Here is an 18,771-nt window from a genome sequence, read left to right on the forward strand (position 1 = left end):
CAACACTAGTAGTCGTCTCCCAAGTTCAAAACCATCGATCCAACATGCATAGAAGTGATAAGCCACGACGATATCCCCATCAACATCAACAGCATCCAATGGCGAGTGCAATCCAGAGTGTGAAACACATAGGCAGTCTATGAAGGAAATGATCTCATCAATGTAAACCCCAAAAGAGAGTTGAAGAGAAAAGGCAACCCTGCTTCACTCCGATCATAAAATCCGATAGCCTACCTGGGGCGCGATCATACTCTCAACCCAAATCCGATAGACTACCACCTTGGGTGCAAACACTGCCTCTGATTGACTCATACAGACTAATCACCCCCCATATTAGTGTCTTTGGAACCTGTAGCTCTTATAGTCTCCTGATCATGCGAGACCGCGGAATAGTGTCAAAAGCCTTCCAAAAGTCTACAAAGCATGTGTAGATATGGACCTAGCCTCCTCAATGATAGCCCTCAGAGTGAAAATGTGATCTAGGGTAAAATGGTATCTCTGGAATCCTACCTGTCCTAGTGCTCGCTGCCCTCAAGCCTCTGTATGACTGCTGAGCTCTCTCTCTAAAACTGATCCATAAATCTTGGCCAAAGTGTGACCAATCATGAGGGTACAGTAGTTCCCAACCTCCATAGGATCTCCAGCTTTGTGTATCGGTACAATAGTGGTAGTGCTCCAAGCCGGTGGGAAACTGTGGCACACAACATCTGTGCTAGGACGAGAGCTAGGACCTAATGTCCATGTGCAAAGTGCTCAATCCATAGGCCCTCATGGTCCTGCACTCTCCGATTGTGTAATCGAAGCAGTGCAGCCCGTACATTCAGAGTGGTGAACAAGTTGCAAGTGGTGGGCATGGGCATAGAGGACATATCTGGTGGTCTCTACATGGCATAAAGGACCTATCCAGTGGTCTCTACATCTGGGCATCATAGAGGAAGCATGCATATGTGTGCCACACATCTGGGTCGATGATGGGAATAGGTGGCTTCCCATCCGATAGAAACCCCCATCTAGTGGTCAGATCTCCTCCTCGAAAAGATCTGACAATCTCGTCCATCCTATGTGTGAGGAAGGTCCGCCTCTTACGACATGTCAACTGTCGAAAGTTGATGTCTCAGGTGGCGTCAGATGACCCTATGTCAGATGGGATGTCGTCTCTCTGCACTCATTGTTGAACCAAGGGTTTTGGGGTATCTTTCAATCTCGGATCCGCATGGGACGGGTCATGGGAAAGGATCTGATAGCAACGTCCTGTACCACAGAGACCAAGGTGTCGGAGGTGCTGGCCAGGTCTATATCATCTCCAAGTAGAGCCGGGAGCTCCTTGGCTAAGTGACTCACGTACACTGGGTCAAGGGCATGGTCAAAGTGGATCTGGATGCGTGCAAGCGCGGGGGTGCTCTCCCTGTGACTAGCATAGTGGCAGAGATATGGAAGGGCAAGTATGAGTGGTCAGCTCAGAGTGGGGGAGGGTGTATGACAAAGTCGTGTATCCGTGAGACAAAGTCTAGTGGGCCTAGTAGATAGTCCAATGTACTAGATCCACCGCCATGTGGCAAGTAGGTGAGTCGTCCAAATGATGGCCATCTATGGAGACCATTATAGATGATCAGGTCGTGGATTGTCCCCAGCTCAAGCAAATGTCGTCCATATCTTGTCACCTATGGGGCATCTACCAAGTGCCTCAATATCCTGAGCTCAACTGTATCTAGTTCGGAGACTATGTGTGGATCTATGTCATCTATGAAGTCAAGCAGGCCCACCTGTCTATTTCATGTCCGTGCATTGAAATCCCCCAGTAGAAGTGTGTCTCCCTGTCTGGAGAGCTCTATGATGTCATCATGAATCGTCTCATAAACCTCTTCTGCATAGGATGATGTGTCTGCAGGAAGTAGCACACCGCAATGAGGATAGGTCGAGCATCTGAATGCTCATATCCACATGTGTCATGCATGTTCCTCTCTCCGAACCACAGACATAAGTGGTCTCAGGTGTGATTTGAAAAGGACAGCCACTCCCTCAGAGCCTCGTACTCTGCTATCTCTCCTCAGCTCCCTCCTATGAACTGACTCCCATATGTATCATGTTACTGTGGGCAGCCCTCTCTCTGGGCTCTCGTGCATCTCGGTGTAGAAGATTACATCTCTATCATTATATGTCTTTAAGAAACCTCCTGGGTTCCATACTGTTATTTTCGGTCCAATGTGTCCCATGGGCTCGACACCGTGATCATTCTCCCTCTTCCTTCTCTTCCTTTTGTTCCTTATCCTCCTTGTCTCCTCTTTCTCGGATGATCACCCTACCATTCCTATATGCTGCCCATTTCCATGCTTCTCTCGCTGCTATTACTCGTACCATACCTTCCCTTCAATGCTCTTGTTGTAGAAGTGTGAGGTCTTCCAATGAATGTACTGTTTCCGTTCAGCGTGTTTCCCTTGCATTGTGACCTGCATAGCTGCAATATCTTTCTTGAGGTTGGCATTCTCTGCTTTGAGTTCTTCCATTTCCTTGCATATCTCTACCAGGGCCCCATTCATTTCTTTTATTTGTTGTATTACAATTTCCAATGCATGTACTTTGCCTTGGAGGCTGGTATTGGCAGCTACCCATTCCAGCTTGTCTTTTTTCCATTCCTCTCTTTTGGATTTCTCTTTCTTCCACTCTTCTTACATCTTCCCACCCTGTTTCTTCGTTTCACTGAGTACCCTATCCACTGGTACTTTCTCAGCCAATAAGGCTACATTTGTAGCTTCCAAATTATCTATCTTCTCAATGAAGGCTGTGCATACCTTGTGGAGGCTGGTAAGGACACTTTCCGCGACCTTGTTTGGTGTCCCTGATGAGAATGCTGCCATGGCAACATCTAGGGCCTGTTTTCCCCATTTATCTTCAACACAACCACGTGTAGGCCCCATTCATTTCTTTTATTTGTTGCATTACAATTTCCAATGCATGTACTTTGCCTTGTAGGCTGGTATTAGCAGCTACCCATTCCAGCTTGTCTTTTTCACATTCCTCTCTTTTGGATTTCTCTTTCTTCCACCCTTCTTGCATCTTCCCACCCTGTTTCTTCGTTTCCTGAGTACCTTATCCGCTAGTACTTTCTCAGCCAATAAGGCTACATTTGTAGCTTCCAGATTATCTATCTTCTCAATGAGGGCTGTGCATACCTTGTGGAGGCTGGTAAGGACACTTTCTGCAACCTTGTTTGGTGTCCCTGATGAGAATGCTGCCATGGCAACATCTAGGGCCTGTTTTCCCCATTTATCTTCAACACAACCACGTGTAGGCATATTGCAAGCTCACTGTTTGACCCTGTTTGTTTGCAGAAGTGTGATAGTGCAGGAAAGAATATATTTCTTACATCCTTTGCTGCCCTGAGTAACCTTCATGCATGCTGGTATCTCCCCTTTGCTTTTCCTGTCTATTGTCTTGTATTTCAGTGCCGCATTACGTTTCTTGATTGAATCTCTGAGTTTTCTTGATCTTCTTGGCTCCTTGCAGGTCTCGAAGTAGGAGGGGTCTGTCTCTTGCGTGAACTGGGGGCAGAGAGGTCTTTGTGAGACTTGAGGGCAGTCAGAGGAGGTGGCGCGGGATCCGAGCCTCTTTGGAGCGGGATTAAAGCCTGTTGGCGCGGGGGCAGTAGGTGTGGGAGCAGCAGCACCACCAAATGGCGCAGCCAGAGAGAGGGGGGGGGGGGGGGGGGGGGGGTGCAGGAGCCCCCATGCAGATGGGCAGGGGCTGAGAGGTGTTGCGGGAGCCCTGAGCAGACAGGTGGGGGCTGAGAGGCCCCGAGCATGGCGGGGGTAGAGGGGTGGTGCAGGAGCCCCCAAGCAGGTTAGCCGGGGCTAGAGGGGTGGCGAGGGAGGGCTGAGGCTGGAGAGAGAGAGAGAGAGAGACCACTATGCAAGAGCCTCTAAAGGGGCTTAGGAGCATTTATGCAATATATACAAAAATATGTGATCGTGATGGGTTTTTCCCTGTTTCAAGGAAATTAGGAGGGATTATAAAGGCCCCCATGGCTAGTCATTGGCATTTATAAGGAAACGGAGGCATTTATAAGGAAACGGAGCCCTTGCTCACCTCTTCTTTTCTACACACAAAAAAGAAAAAAAACATGTCCTAGGACAAAATAGGAAGTGAAATATAATGTAAATTGTCATAAGCTGTATCATCTGCTGTTTGCAAAGCTTCAAACTCCTACAGAAAGCATATTGAAAATCGTCCAGAGTTTATTAATCTAGTATGACATAACTTTTCATCCAACAGTACAAACTTCAAACCTGAGGTCCACATTGTGACTTGTCAGAACTGCCTCAAATGTGTGGTCCAAAAAATGTTACCATGACACACAATGTATGCAAGTACTGTTGTCAAGAAATTTGTAACTTAGGTTAAGTAATCACTTCAACCTCAGCACTTACCAGTTACAATGCACAGATTTGGTGGCCGAGTGCATGCACCGATAAATTGCACAACATTCTTATGACGAACTTTCCTGCAATATCACAAATAGATCATCTTTCAATAGCCACATTTTTTGTCTAGATCTTGCCACAAAATACTGAAAGAAGTTTTTCAAATTATATTTGTCTTCCTGTAAAGATAAAAATAACAAAAGAACAAGCACACAACTGATCCTCTTGAAAATGCAAAAACAACCTGTCACTACACCCTTGAACACACATTAGCCGTGGGTTGCAGTAAAAGATCACAAGCGCGAGTATGGAGTCAACTAGTGCCAAATACATTTAAAAAGTGCAATGAATGGGTGCCATACACCCCAATGGCCATGACCAGTCATATGCATTGTATTTTCGGAATCTACCTTTTGCATGTTAAACCCAAAACTAGCAAAATACAACACCCTGGCACTTTTAAAATGTTCTGACAGAATCTTGAGGTAAGGCTTGCGTGGGGAATTGCACCCATTTCTGGATTGCACTTTCCAAACGTCTTTCTCATGTTTACTCTGGCTAAATTTAGGGACAATCAAGGAATGACATGTGGATGAGGGATTTGAGGAATCAAGCTTTTTTTGCTTTAAAATTTTAAATGTCAATTTAGATTGATTTTCCACCTTATCTAGCATACTATGGCCCTGAATACAACAAAGGTTGAAAATATGCAATTGTAATGGAGTCATTATTTCATTGCATAATACAAAGTTCAAATAAACAATAAACAATAAAAATAATATATACAACCATAGCTAAACACAAGTTGAATGAATAACTAAGAGATGCACATACAAGTATCTAGGGATCACCTCAAAATAAAAACTTCTTGAGAGAATTCTCTTTGCAAATCTGCATTCAACCGCTCTGGTTTCAAGATTTTTACGGCAACATCCTGTCCACAGTACAGACCTCTATACCTGCCATGCAAGATGTTTGTTCAAAAGTGTGTAAAATAGCACCATCACTCAAAAATATCAGATTAAGCCAGATGCCCTTACAAATCTCCGAATGATCCAGATGCCACTTTATGTTTTAATGTTAGTTGACTGTAATCAATTTCCCAGTCGTCCGAGCCGTCTGATGGTATTCTCAAAAATTCAACTTCACGAACATTTTTTGCTTGCGTTGGCTCAACAGGTGAAGACACTGGGGAGACCTTTGACCAAAATCGTTTCTGCAGCAATTTTATGGGAAATTGAGCTTATTTTAGAGCTTTAAAGCAGATTCTCTCTGAGCTTATTTTAGAGCTTTAATGCAGATTCTCTCTCTCTCTCTCTCTCTCTCTCTCTCTCACACACAATTTTTTTTTTGTGTAATCCATTTTCCATTATGTTACAAAGAACAGTCCCAAAGAACGGGACCACCAGCTACAAACATCAGAAGATGTCATTATATGACATGAAGGCAGAATAACGTGCATGTGCTCTCTCTCTCTCTCTCTCTTTATGCACGACAGCATCAGCAGTATTCAGACTGGATACCCAAATTGAGGCATAACAAACAAGGCAATGGGACAAGACCCATTCGAAGAAGCACTGGACAGCAGCACATGGAAAAGAGCAACGTGTTTTGCCAAATCCCTACTATGACTTGTACGAAGGGAGTATATAAGCTGCACTCAGGCAGGTAGCAATAAAGCAAGCCATAGCTATCTTCTACAAAACATCAAGTGTCTGCAACAACAATGGAGCAGCAAACATGAATCTCATTAAGATTAGTTTCTTTGACACTGTTAAAGGGCAAAACCCCGATTTGAAGGCATTCAAAACAGTTTTCATTTGCACATTGTTTTGTTTTGTTTATTTTCTCACTCATAAGGATCCTGGCAGACAAACGTCGTCCCATAGGCTACTATTTCGACCTCCTCTCTCTCTCTCTCTCTCTCTCTCTCTCTCTCTCTCATTTCCTAAAACGGTATGGAGAAAAGGCCACCATCAAAGGGTTTCTACACCCCACAAGGAGGGTTCAGTGTTGTGATTACCACATCGGGTCACCCTGCTTTGCCTCATCCATTTCAGATTCCTACTTGGACCACCACCACTCAAGCCAACCCAAGAGACCTATACACATTTTGAAATAACGTAGAGATATGTATCATAATGCCAGCCCCCTAATCACGAGAACCTTCCTGTTTACCATCAAGGAGAGAGTAACAGCAAAAGGCAAAGAAGAAAATATCCATTTGTAAAATAGATGAACTTACGAGCGGGTAAGAAAGAAAATCACCTGAAAAAAGAGCATGTACAATAGGCCAAAATGCACGCTACGGAAAAAATCCTGAAATACTTTGTACCATTTGTCTATCCAACATTTTTTAAATTTGCATATTTTTATGCTACATTTATATTATCTTTTGTGCACATATTACTGATGTTGTGTGGAGATTTCCTTATGACAGGACTATAATATGTGACCATAACTTACAACTCTCAGCATTTAGTGGCAGACGTCATTGGTTCACCAAGGTGTATTATCTATAATCTGTCCTAGATAGCCATCTCATCCTCTTAACATAACAATTTTGCCTCGAGCTATCCCCTTGCACCTTCTGCTTGAAAAGTGGCACCTTGCATAGACTTCCACATCTCTCCTCTTTCAATATCATGTCAGAAAAGAAGGGTCAACTCCCCCTTGTAAACGCCCAAATGAGGGCAGCATGGGAGTGACATGTAGAATGATGGGGGGGTTATGAATGGAGAGGGACGTTGCCCTCCGGGCAGCACATGTTCATCCTTCTTGTTTTTAATGTGCATCCACACACAAAGGCAGCTCTGTCCACAGGACAGCCATGGTGTTGGCCATCCATTCGTCCACACATGGACCCTTGTATGAGGTACGACAGCAAGGTATGCTCTCTGAATCTGGTAAACGGATTCCTAGGTAGTCTTAGATAGAGTAAGTCCATGCCAAGCAACCAGCACAATAGATATCTTTGAAAATGCAGGTCCATGATTCTTGGAAGTCTCCATCCCACATTATCCTCTAATTCTTGTAACATACCAATCCCATCAATCAATGAATCTGTAATGACAAACATGAAATACTGGTAATTCCAATTAATTGGCTACCTTGCCTAATCTTTTTAGAATTAAACCCGGCCCAAAATACAGGGTGATAACTTAGCACATTATCATGTAGTCACCGACTTAGCATTCGAAGAAATCCTAAAGAAAACTCTATATAGCTTTGTAAGACTAGAGTAAGTCCAATCATACAAATTTAGATTTTTTGTTGTTCTAAAGACCAATAATCTACACAGAAAATACAAGAGAAAATGAAAGAGAAGAAAAAAGAGGTTAACAAAAACTATTATGAAAAACAAAAGGAAGACATACTTAGCAAGCAAAGCAACACTTATGTCGTCATCAATGCCCAAGCATAAGCAACTATATTGGGTTTCTAAAGACCCGCGGAGTCTCTTGGGCAAACCCAGTGCTTCCTTAAATACGTCAAATAAACAAAAGAGAAAGAAAACAAGAAAGGAAGAAGGTGACTCAGCAAAAATAAACAAGCAAGTCAAGAAACAAAATCTTCCAAAAAACTGGAATTCTCTCTCTCTCTCTCTCTCTCTCTCTCTCTCTCTCTCTCTCTCTCTCTCTCTCTCTGACATTGGAATCCTCTATCCGACTAGCAGAGAGTGGGTTTGATACTGCATGGTATACACGCGTCTCTGCTTGGTTCGCCAATAATGGCATTCAGATGGACAGGCTCTCCCCTTTTAAGTATAGCATGGATGCACCCCCCGAGCTGATTCCGCAAGATGAGATTAACCGCATCATACGGTTAGACCTCCTCCAGCTTCACACACTTCGGACTTGGGGGGGGGACCAGGATTTCCCCACCAAGACCCAGCTCTACTATGCCCATTTCTTGAGAGTATCGGAGAATGGCCTCATCATCAAACCCCAGTATCTTGAGGACAGAGGAGTCTCACATGCACTGAGGATTGCCATTGGACAGATGCGAGTCTCCTCCTATCAATTGAGAATTCAGGAAGGGAGAGCTGCAGGCATACCTAAAGAGCAGCGGACTTGTATGCTATGCATGATGGGTCAAGTCGAGACCGAGGAGCACTTTCTTTGTATATGTCCCGCCTACTACGAGATCCAAGGGCGCTACCATTGCCTTTTTCAATAGGGCGCTCTCACAACCGATCCACTTCCAGGGTCAGGTCTATATTGGGCTCTACCTAATGGAGATGCAGAGACACAGAGAGACACGACTGCGACGAATCAGAGAGCAACAGGATGCGACCACCACGTCACAAGACACTGAGGTGGACCAAGCGCAGAGGCAGGTCACCGACTTCTATGCATTTGAGTCAGCTCCAGGGCACTCGAGAGTAGAGGAGGAGGAGCTAGCTGACATGAGAGATAGATGGGTCAATAGAGGGAATCGACACGACACCACTACTGGACGAGGGTCACGGGGATCTCACATGTGACATGAGACCAGAGCACACACGATTGAGGTTAGACCTATCTCAGCTCTTCTCAAAGGCGACCGACAGAGACGTGGCATTAGACTTGACATAGCCCATCGGATCCAGAGATCGAGGAGACCACGCCCCCCACCACAGCACGAGACAGGTCAATAGATGCAGATACATGAGTTCTTTGTGTCACACCAAAGAGCTATCACGGAGCCTGGATACATGGAGCCAGATCATGTTCTTGGAGCATTAGCCCTGAGCGCCTGACATGCCCCACTCATGTTACACACTATTTGGCTTTCTGGCCTGACTTGATATGATGTACTACATTAGTATTTCAGTTTATGTGTTTTCTAGTATTCAGCAAGGGCCTTAGCGAGCCCTTCGCTCCAACCCACTATGGCTTGTATGAGTTTACTTTGTTTCCGCACTTTTGTCCCATAGGCCCGCGAGGCCTCCCGCGGACGTTAATACATCTTTCTTTCTTTCTTTCTTTCTCTCTCTCTCTTTTAAAACATAAAAAGCTAAATGGACCCTTTACACTTATGTATCGCTTCCTACAAAGAGGCAAAAATACATTCCTAACTTAGAAAGCACAAGCATACTCAATCAAACTCTCTTTTAAAACTAAAATAAAACCGGGCTATTCAGCTCCGTGTTTTTTGTTTTCAGCTTATGTTGAATCATTCTAAACATACCTAAGGCTGATACACCATAGACAAGAGACTTCACATCTAAGATTGTGCGTACTTTTTTCATTATTTTCCTTGGATTATACCTCTTGTGTAATAGTTGAGGAATCAAATTACTACATTGAGTGATAAAAGACTCCTTAGTTATATACCATTGAGTGATAAAAGACTACATTGAGTGATAAAAGGCAGGAAAATCTATGGAATTGGGAAGAAATGACTCCATATTTTGCCAAATCAGAAATGCTTGAGAGAATATGAGGCAGTTTTATAATGTGTAAACCACTATACTCAGGTTGTTCACATTTATTGTATATATCAACCTCTAATCCTATGGTAGATTGAGAAAGTCTAAGATCTAAGAAAACACAAGAATCCCCTCTTGAAGTGCAGTTCAGTTCACAAGAGTCACCGAGGATAGATTCCTTCTCTAATCCTAAAGAAAACTCTCCTTCAGCATATACTCTAAAAGGTTCTATTTTCATCTGGAGTCTTCCCTGTTAATGTGTTACCCTGCCTTCTGGTCATCATCTCTGTGGCCTCTTTTTAGTATCTTCATGTTGGAACCTTGTCCAATCCTAGTGCTTATACCTAGATGAATCCAGGGACATTCCCAAACTCATCCTCTAAAAACACAACAAGGTGCAATTTCAATCTCAGGATAGTCACTCATAAGATTGAAAACCATAAACTCCATCATGCATAGCAAGGACTAGCTACTATGACATTCCCACTAACGTCAGCAGTGCCCAACAGTGGGTGTAGACCATAGTATAAAAATATGCTCTCACACATACAAATCCGCACACCCACGCATACTTGAGCATCCATTTATACAAAGTCTTCGTACTGAGCTTCTGTCGACACTCCAGAGGTGAAGGGCAAACTCAGCCATGACGAATGCTAGCACTAAAGGAGAAGGCTAATCAAAAGGTAGTCCAAAATCTCTTCATTCAAGCTACAACTGCTTGTGAAGTCTAAACGATTTCATTTTAGTCTCTCCCAAACGAATCCTAGTGCTCGCCACTTTGGACTTATTTGAGTACTTAAGTCCATAATTGACCTTAGTAATTTGATACCTCTTTTAGGCCTTTACATTGCACTCCCTATTATTGCCTAGGCCTAGGATTACCCTTAGATCCCAACAATTTTAATAGTATATATCTAGATGAGCCCAGGAACATGCCCAAACTCATCCTCTAAAAACACAACATAGTGCAGCTTCAATCTCATGACAGTCACTCATAAGATTGAAAACCATAAACTTCATCACACATAGCAGGGACTAGCTACTATGACATCCCCACTGACGTCATCAGCACCCAACAGTGGGTGTAGACCATAGTATAAAGGTATGCTCTCACACATACAAATCCACACACCCACACATACTTGAGCATCCATTTATACAAAGTCTTCGTACTAAGTTTCTGTCGGCACTCCGGAGGTGAAGGCCAAACTCAGCCATGACGAAGGCTAGCACTATAGGAGAAGGCTAATCAAAAAGTAGTCCAAATCTCTTCATTCAAGCTACAACTGCTTGTGAAGTCTAAACGATTTCATTTTAGTCTCTCCCAAACGAGCATCTAAATCTAGCTGATAGGGCAACGCACCACTTAAGATAGAAAGATTTATCAAAATACCAGTAGGCCGCGACATGGACGAAAACTTCACAAGGTGAAATTTGCATGTCTGCTAATTCGTCAAAAGCATATATCTAGATGAGTCCAAGAACATGCCCAAACTCATCCTCTAAAAACACAACATAGTGCAGTTTCAATCTCATGATAGTCACTCATAAGGTTGAAAACCATAAACTCCATCATGCATAGCAGGGAGTAGCTACTATGACATTTTTATAGCACGACATTGCACCATCAAATGGTCAAGTCCATTAATGTCCTATTAATGCAAACATTGTTGAGACCTCATGGTTTCCCCCCTACTATGGTCTCAGTAGCACACTTATGTAAAAATGCATTAACGACAAATCATACCTTTATTTGTCACACAAATATTTACATTTATATACATTTGCAGTCTTTCTAAGAACTTTATGTCCACCAAACTGTCCAAGGTCATGCTACATTCCGACTGGAATGTAACAGCTGGGCAGAGGGCCAGTTGGCCATTTGCAGTCCCTATATAAGGGCCCCATTGGGGGGGGGGGGCATTAGGGACACGTGTATGCGGCCAGGCACAGCAAGCAGAAGTAGCATTGCACAGTGCAGCACCCACAGCATTCCAGCCCATAGAGGAGGGAGACAGAGTCATCAGCAAGGTACAGCAAACTTGCAAAGGCACCAGCAAACCCAGCAAACATTAGCACAAAGAGCTCAGAAGGTGAGCAAATCACAAAGGTACAGAAAGGTAGGTGATATAGGGGTTTGGGGGCTGTAGAGCAGAACATTAGAGTAACAGTTCGTGGCCTCAGATCTAGCACCAGTGAAGCAACATCCTTACAGTCTACTTCAGATCTGACCATGGAATTCATATCTGCTTGTATATACATCTTGAGTAGGATCTAGCTGATCTGGTGGTTGATTTATTTTCCGCTCTGCATATTGTGGTTTTGAGCATGACCTTTCAAGAAAGGCCCATTCACATTAATATCTAATATCGTCTCAGAGCTAATGCTGAGACATGCTTCAATTGTCCATCATCTTTGTCTCAAACGCCTCTTGGACCAAATTGTCGACACTATTATAAAGTTAGCACAGGTGATTGAACACTGATTCTTAAATCTGGAATGTGCAGAAGAACTTCCATTAAGGTGATGTTGATGGTTGTTCTTCAGTTTGTTAAAAAACCCTACTGCTTTCTCCGCAAAAAGTTGAATTTTACTAGATCTGTGCTTGTTTGGGCATGGCAGAAGTTTGGGAAATTATAATTCAGTTTTGGATAGTCCATCCACTGCTTCTTGCATAGAGGATTCTATTTGAAACACTACCTAGCGGATTCTCTTTAAAACACTACATGTACCTATCCATTGTGTATGCCTTCGGTACTAGGTCTTGTCCTTTCAAGGGTCTGAACCACTTTGTACTCCTAATTTTGCTACTCAAGGATTCCCCTCTACTCCCCCTTATCAAGCCAGTTGAGCCAGTAAATTGGTCACCTTAACCTCACAACATTCCAAGTTTTGTGAAGCCACGTGCATTTTATAATACAGATTTCTGACATATGAGAAACCCAAACAAGTATATTTGTCAAGTATCAAAAATTACCTCTAGACGAGCTAGAGCAGTTTCCAGGGCCTGGTGCAACTCTTGTACATCCTGCTCATCACAGAACACAATAAAGGAATTAATAAGATGTTGCCATTTTAAACGTATCCCCCTGAAGTACACAGAACAATCTCTCACTTAAGGATATTATATATTTATTCTAGCTTTATCCAGTTTCTTCAATACTTCCTAGAGCAATTCAGACCCCCTCCTAAAGTATCAATATCCTGCTTTGTGAAACAATCAATGAATTCTACAGGCAGAGAGAGTAAAGTTTATCCAAACAACCAAAACCCCCCATATGATCCATAGTGGTGGCAGCGCAACTGATATGTGAAAGGAAACAAAAGATACATAACAAGGGTCTATTCGTATCATAAGATCTCTCACCTCAGTTGGCCAACCATCAACAACAAATACATCCAGTGAATACCCATCACCAGTTGAGAATACGTGAGCTTCCCGGATGTTCAACCCAATGTCTGCCAGCAAGGAGGATAACTGCGATGCAAATTTCCATGTCAAAACAGAAAGTGATGGTCCTTAACATCAGGATAGGTACAAGAAGAGCATAGGGAAGTGAGAGAAAAATTACTGACTTTTAACACAATGAGTATTTCTTGATTATGTCAAAGAGTTGTAAAGATTATTAGCAAACGGTTCTTCTAAGCACACCTGGCTTAGGAGCTTTGGCTTATCCAATGTTGAGAAGGTTACTTCGTGCATGGGCATATGCGGAAACCTTGGAAGAAAAACACAGATCACCATATCAAATTCAGAGACTACAACTGATTTACAGGGCTAGCTCTTTGATTTGGCAAACTACAGCTTTGTAAATTCTGGGATTGAAGTTACATATCAGCATTGATATTTTCCTCGTAGAAGTCAACAAAAATGATGCATTGAGACACTTTGTGAAATGAAATTAGTATAGATGCCTTGTTTTAAAAGTTAACTTGCAAATCGGAACACTCAAGCTTTGGTTAGCTCTTACTTTGAAAGAGAATGACTGCCATTGCTGTTTTTCTCCTCATCGACAGGCGATGACTTATTCAACTCTAACGCAAGTGCCTCCAGGTTAGGAGAGGACCCAAAGGAAGGAGGAGGGTGCACACTGATTGCAATACAGATAAACAAATAAGGATTCATCTGGATTAGACCATGACAAAGATTTGGATACAAACATTGACATAAAAGAACTCAATCATTTCTACAGTTGCAGTCATCCATACCAACTTTGAGATGACATACAAGCAGCCAACCTTTGCCTGGGTGGAAAGCGACCTATAGAACCCAAGACATCTTCCTGCTTAGGAGATGCATTCCTTGAAGAAGCAAGTTCAAGATTCTCCATCGCAACAGGAAGGACCTGTCATAGCAATAAGCCATGAAAGCAAGTCAGGTATCAACACAAACTGTTGGATGAACAAAATCATGCAAGTATTCTTCAAGCTGAGTCAAGGGTAGAGGGGAATAAGCAGAGAAATATTGCAGACCATCCAAGAAAGGCCAAACCTAAACTATATCATGAATGCACACTGCATAGTGTTTGAAATAAAGACCAGCATGTCTTGCATATCAGAGCTGTGGCAAGCTAACATTTTATGGTCTTGGTTCATTTACTCCCTGTTAATCATGACGTTTCCCCTCCAAAATTGGGTTTATCCTGATGATCAGAAGGTCCGCTTTTCAACAATAAATACAGGTACTATCTTGCACACTTCTCGTAAATGAAGCAGCTCTCCAAAGCAACCTGCCCTACGCAGAATATGGTACTATAGTAGCTAGAAGTCTCCACAAACCGTCTTAAACATACAACCAAAATACATCTGTCAGAAACTTAAAGCCAGCACCAGCCCAGATACCATGTATATGTTATGCAACTGTTCCAGTTCTCCTCACGAATCAAAAGAGAATAAAAATTTACTCAAAATACAGAACTGAAACTGCATCTAAACAGAATGCGTGGCACAAGATTCAAGACTAGAAGAACAAATGGCTATAGTAGGACTCTCTAGTGGGAAAGAGTCTACTATAGTCACAATTACATTAGGAAAGAGAGAAAGTATTGGAAGACTGTTGGAAACCCAGCACCCCAGGGAACAGCATTCCAACAACAGGAACATCTGGAACACCATAGGGCTGACAACACGGAAACATCTGCAATGTCCCTGGAACCTTTCTAGACAGGGAGTTACCAGGGAACGTCATTCCAAGAACGCGTTCCAGACCTAAATTTGGCATTCCACGTTCCTAAAGCTGAAATGGAAAGTTTAGAGCTGCTAAAAGTGGTGTTCTTTTCATATTTTGTTATATTTCCGCATGATTTGATGATGTGTCACATGACATGGTGATCCTATCCCATTCCCCCTGCCCGATACATTCCCATTCTGGCATCCAACATTCCCGGAAAGTTCCTGTTCCCTGAAACTATGCTGTATTGCAAGCTCGACAACAGAACCCCAGTACAAGGGAAAAACTTACATTTTGTTTGTAATTAAATAATGTGTTCATTTTAACATTTCCTATATTAAGTGACTATACCGTGTGCCCGTGAATCCTTCGAGGTAATCTGAAGGCATGAACAGCTACTACAATAAGTTCCAATGTTGGAATTTGCTCCAAATTGGAGGCACACAACTCGCAACAATGTGAGAGCACTTCACACCAACATAACAGCCTAGCACGCACGTAAAAGTTATTGGCAACAAGGCAGCTCGTCTTTTTTTTATTCCAACAAGTCCAAAGGGCTACAAGAATAGACTCACCCATGAAATTTCATACGGCAACTGTTTTGACTAGAGAAAACAATGAAAAGAGTGCTTATTCAGTTTGCGTTGCATTCCTACACCTCCCAACAGATGACAACAAAAAAGAGTAAAAATGACTTCAAAAGATATCCGGCAGCTAGTAGAAGTACCTTGTGGTAAGATCAAAGGACCACATCTAGTAGGACTCTGGATCTTGTGTCCATAGCTTTGGACGGATATATATTGTTTTTGGTGGTTTCTATATCTGGCTGAATCATTGTCTATTTACTAGTCTGCCCATCTATTTGAAGAACATAAAGTTAAGAAGTTTGTGATTCCACTCACCCCACACATTGTGTGAGCTCTTGTGCTATTCTATCAGTCCTCCGATGTGTGTACCCTCTGTTGGTCAATTTCTAACATGGTATTAGAGCCCAAGTAGAAGGCTCACAAGTGTGGGAGCTTGAAGGCAAGGACCTTGCTGAAGGACGACTTTGATTCAAAGGATCGAGGGAATCCACTTCCACGACTGGAGGACCATGCCCTTGCAAGAAGGAGGGTGACTCAAGTTCAGTCAGGTGCCTACAGACCTCTTCAGCCCCTTCTCTCCCTTCTTTCTCCTCTGGTCAAGTTCCTTCTTTCACCATCCCTAACTTCGGAGAGTCTGGGAAACTGGATGGGACTAATTATCCTATCTGGAAGGTGAAGACCTAGAGTCATTTAGTGGCTCGGCAACTGTGGAAGATGACAACGGGAGCGAGGGCGAAGCCGAAGCCGGAGGATATGGTGGACAAAAAGGGGAGGATACTTATACCAATAGACGGAGAGGAACTAGAAGAATGGGAGGATAGAGATGCCCACGGCCTGGCATTGATCATAGGGACTACGACGGACTCTATGATTCCTTACCAATGAAATACTACCCGCAAAGGACAGCCAAAACACTTCTCATTTGCTCTCCCTCTCTCAACAGAGACACTAGGGCCCATGACAACATGTCGGGCTGGACCCCCCGAAGGTATTTTATTTCTTGAAGAGAGAATCTGTTACAAGAGTTCAGCGTAGAGCTGCCTGATACAAAATCCAATGTAGAATGAATCATTACAAGAGCTCTAAGGCTCCCCTTCTTGGCAACAAGCCACTTGTCAAATTTCTACACTACTTTCCCAATTACATGCCACTAAGGGCAACTCTGGAGTCTTCGAAGCACTTGGTCACACGAACCGCCTCCTAGACTCTAATTAGGCTCCCGTAGCGCTTAGGAAAATAACTCTTCCTAGTACCTGCAACAATTAATTAAAGCGCACCACCATGGCACCCATTAATTGTTAGCGCTTTGCATACAAATAACACACTGTGGACTAATTCTAGTCACGGTGGGCGTCCCCACTGAACACATGTGCACACATAACAAATATAAAAATATATATTTATTCTCTGGTTGACCGGAGTCAACACTCTTGATCATAATTAAGGAGCTTTGACCAAGGGTCGATGCACCTTAATTATAGCCAAGTCTCTCCAACCGAAGTTGGCACATCTTAGTTAACTGTGGTTAACCCTCTTGACGCATGCCAAGTCTTGTTGACCGAAGTCAACACTCTCTGACCGTAGTCAGCTCTGTAGTTCTCTGGTTAACCGTAGTTAACCCTCTTGGTAATAAACCAAGTCTCCCCAACCGAAGTCAGGTTTACTTGACCAGAGTCAAGTATCTTTGACAGTAGTCAATTCTTTGACCATTAAAAGAACTCTTTGACCATAGATAACACATATAAAACTCTTTAATTATGATCAGAAAAATGATCAACTGTACTTTGACTTAGGATATTTACATAGTGGTGACATCCCCTCGGCTTCTATTCAGTTGACCTCAACTGAATAGCTTCCTAGTAAACATCCAAAAGCTGTGGATGATTGGATAACATGTCTTCGTCCATCCACTTGGCATCTAATGCCATATAATTCTTGAATTTTACAAGATACTTGTAAAACACCTTGCCCTGAGGGCCTTTGCGTACAGTATGGTACACAATTTACTCTGGCTGAAGGACCTCCTCCAGCTCATCCACTTCTGGTGGATCCTCTGATACTGGCTCTGTAGGCTCTGGCCCCTGGAATTTCTTTACAAGACTCACATGGAATGCATTGTGAATCCTCCAATGCTCTGGCAATGATAACCTGTATGCAACCTCATTTATTCTTTCTGTAACCCTGAAAGGGTCATAATATCTTGGAGATAACATTGCATACACTTTCTGTTTGTCTTTAAACTTGCGGAGCCTAGCTTTTTCAAACTTTAAAAGTACCCAATCCCCTTCCTTGAGATCTAACTGTCTCCTATGCTTATCTAAAGCTCTTTTATGTTTCCCTTGAGACCTTTCGATTGCTGTCCGGACTTGGCTGTAAACTGTCTGGAGATCTCTCACAAACTGATCAGCTGCATTATTTCATCCTTGGTCCTCAAGATAGGTGGCAAAATCACCTTCCCATAAATGACCTCAAAGGGGACTTTCCCTGTACAGCTGTGTACTGTATTATTGTAAGCAAACTCTACCAATGGTAGGTACTTTTCCCAGTCTGAACCTTGGTCACCCACGTAGCATTTCGGCATATCCAATGCTGTAGAATTTGCTACTTCACTTTGACCATCTGACTGGGGATGGAAAGAAGAAGAAAAATTCAGATTCGTCCCCATGTTATCAAATAAAGCTCTCCGAAATAGACTGGTCATTCTGGGATCTCGATCACTATGAATGGACTTATGCATACCATGATGCTTAAAGATCTGTGCCATGAAAAGCTTAGCCATATGATCTGCCTTTATGGTTTTGCGAACCAAACTGAAATGAGCTTGCTTGCTGAATCTATCAATGATAGTCCAAATCCCATCATTCCCTGACTTTGATCTTGGCAAATCAAAAATAAAGTCCATTGTAATACTTTCCCATGGTGCCTAAGGCACGGGAAGAGGCATAAGTAGGCCAGGTGCCTTCCGTCTATCATACTTCACTTTCTGACACGTAAGGCATTTAGTAACAAACTGATGTATATCTTTTCGCATCCCTGGCCAAAAGAAATACCTCTCTAGTGCTAGATATGTCCAGCATAGGGAGGTGCATGGCATTCCTCCAAAATCTTTTTCCTCATCTCTTGGGTGATGCATAGGCTGTCATCTTTCATTAGATACCCATCTTTCAGGGAATAGTGACT

General features: G+C 42.9%; 1 protein-coding gene across 5 annotated transcripts in view; it reads right to left on the reverse strand.

Annotated features, from left to right (window-relative positions):
- Positions 1–18,771, reverse strand: part of LOC147898324 (serine/threonine-protein kinase STY46-like) — a 73,306-nt gene that overhangs the window by 3,612 nt on the left and 50,923 nt on the right. For 3 of the 5 annotated variants that reach the window (XM_087379868.1, XM_087379866.1, XM_087379869.1), the window contains 5 exons: positions 13,202–13,312; positions 12,812–12,862; positions 5,459–5,634; positions 5,270–5,377; positions 4,425–4,498 (listed from right to left, as the gene is read on the reverse strand). In XM_087379868.1, coding sequence (XP_087235994.1) covers positions 4,425–4,498; positions 5,270–5,377; positions 5,459–5,634; positions 12,812–12,862; positions 13,202–13,312 — 520 coding nt within the window. Of the gene's footprint in view, positions 1–4,424; positions 4,499–5,269; positions 5,378–5,458; positions 5,635–12,811; positions 12,863–13,201; positions 13,313–13,486; positions 13,554–13,805; positions 13,926–14,043; positions 14,181–18,771 lie in introns of all 5 variants that reach the window. The other 2 variants (XM_087379867.1, XM_087379865.1) reach the window with 2 other exon arrangements.

The sequence above is a fragment of the Dipteris shenzhenensis genome, chromosome 9 (genome assembly GCF_047967505.1).
Source record: "Dipteris shenzhenensis isolate YYH24624 ecotype China chromosome 9, Dip_SZ_1.0, whole genome shotgun sequence".
NCBI lineage: Eukaryota > Viridiplantae > Streptophyta > Polypodiopsida > Gleicheniales > Dipteridaceae > Dipteris > Dipteris shenzhenensis.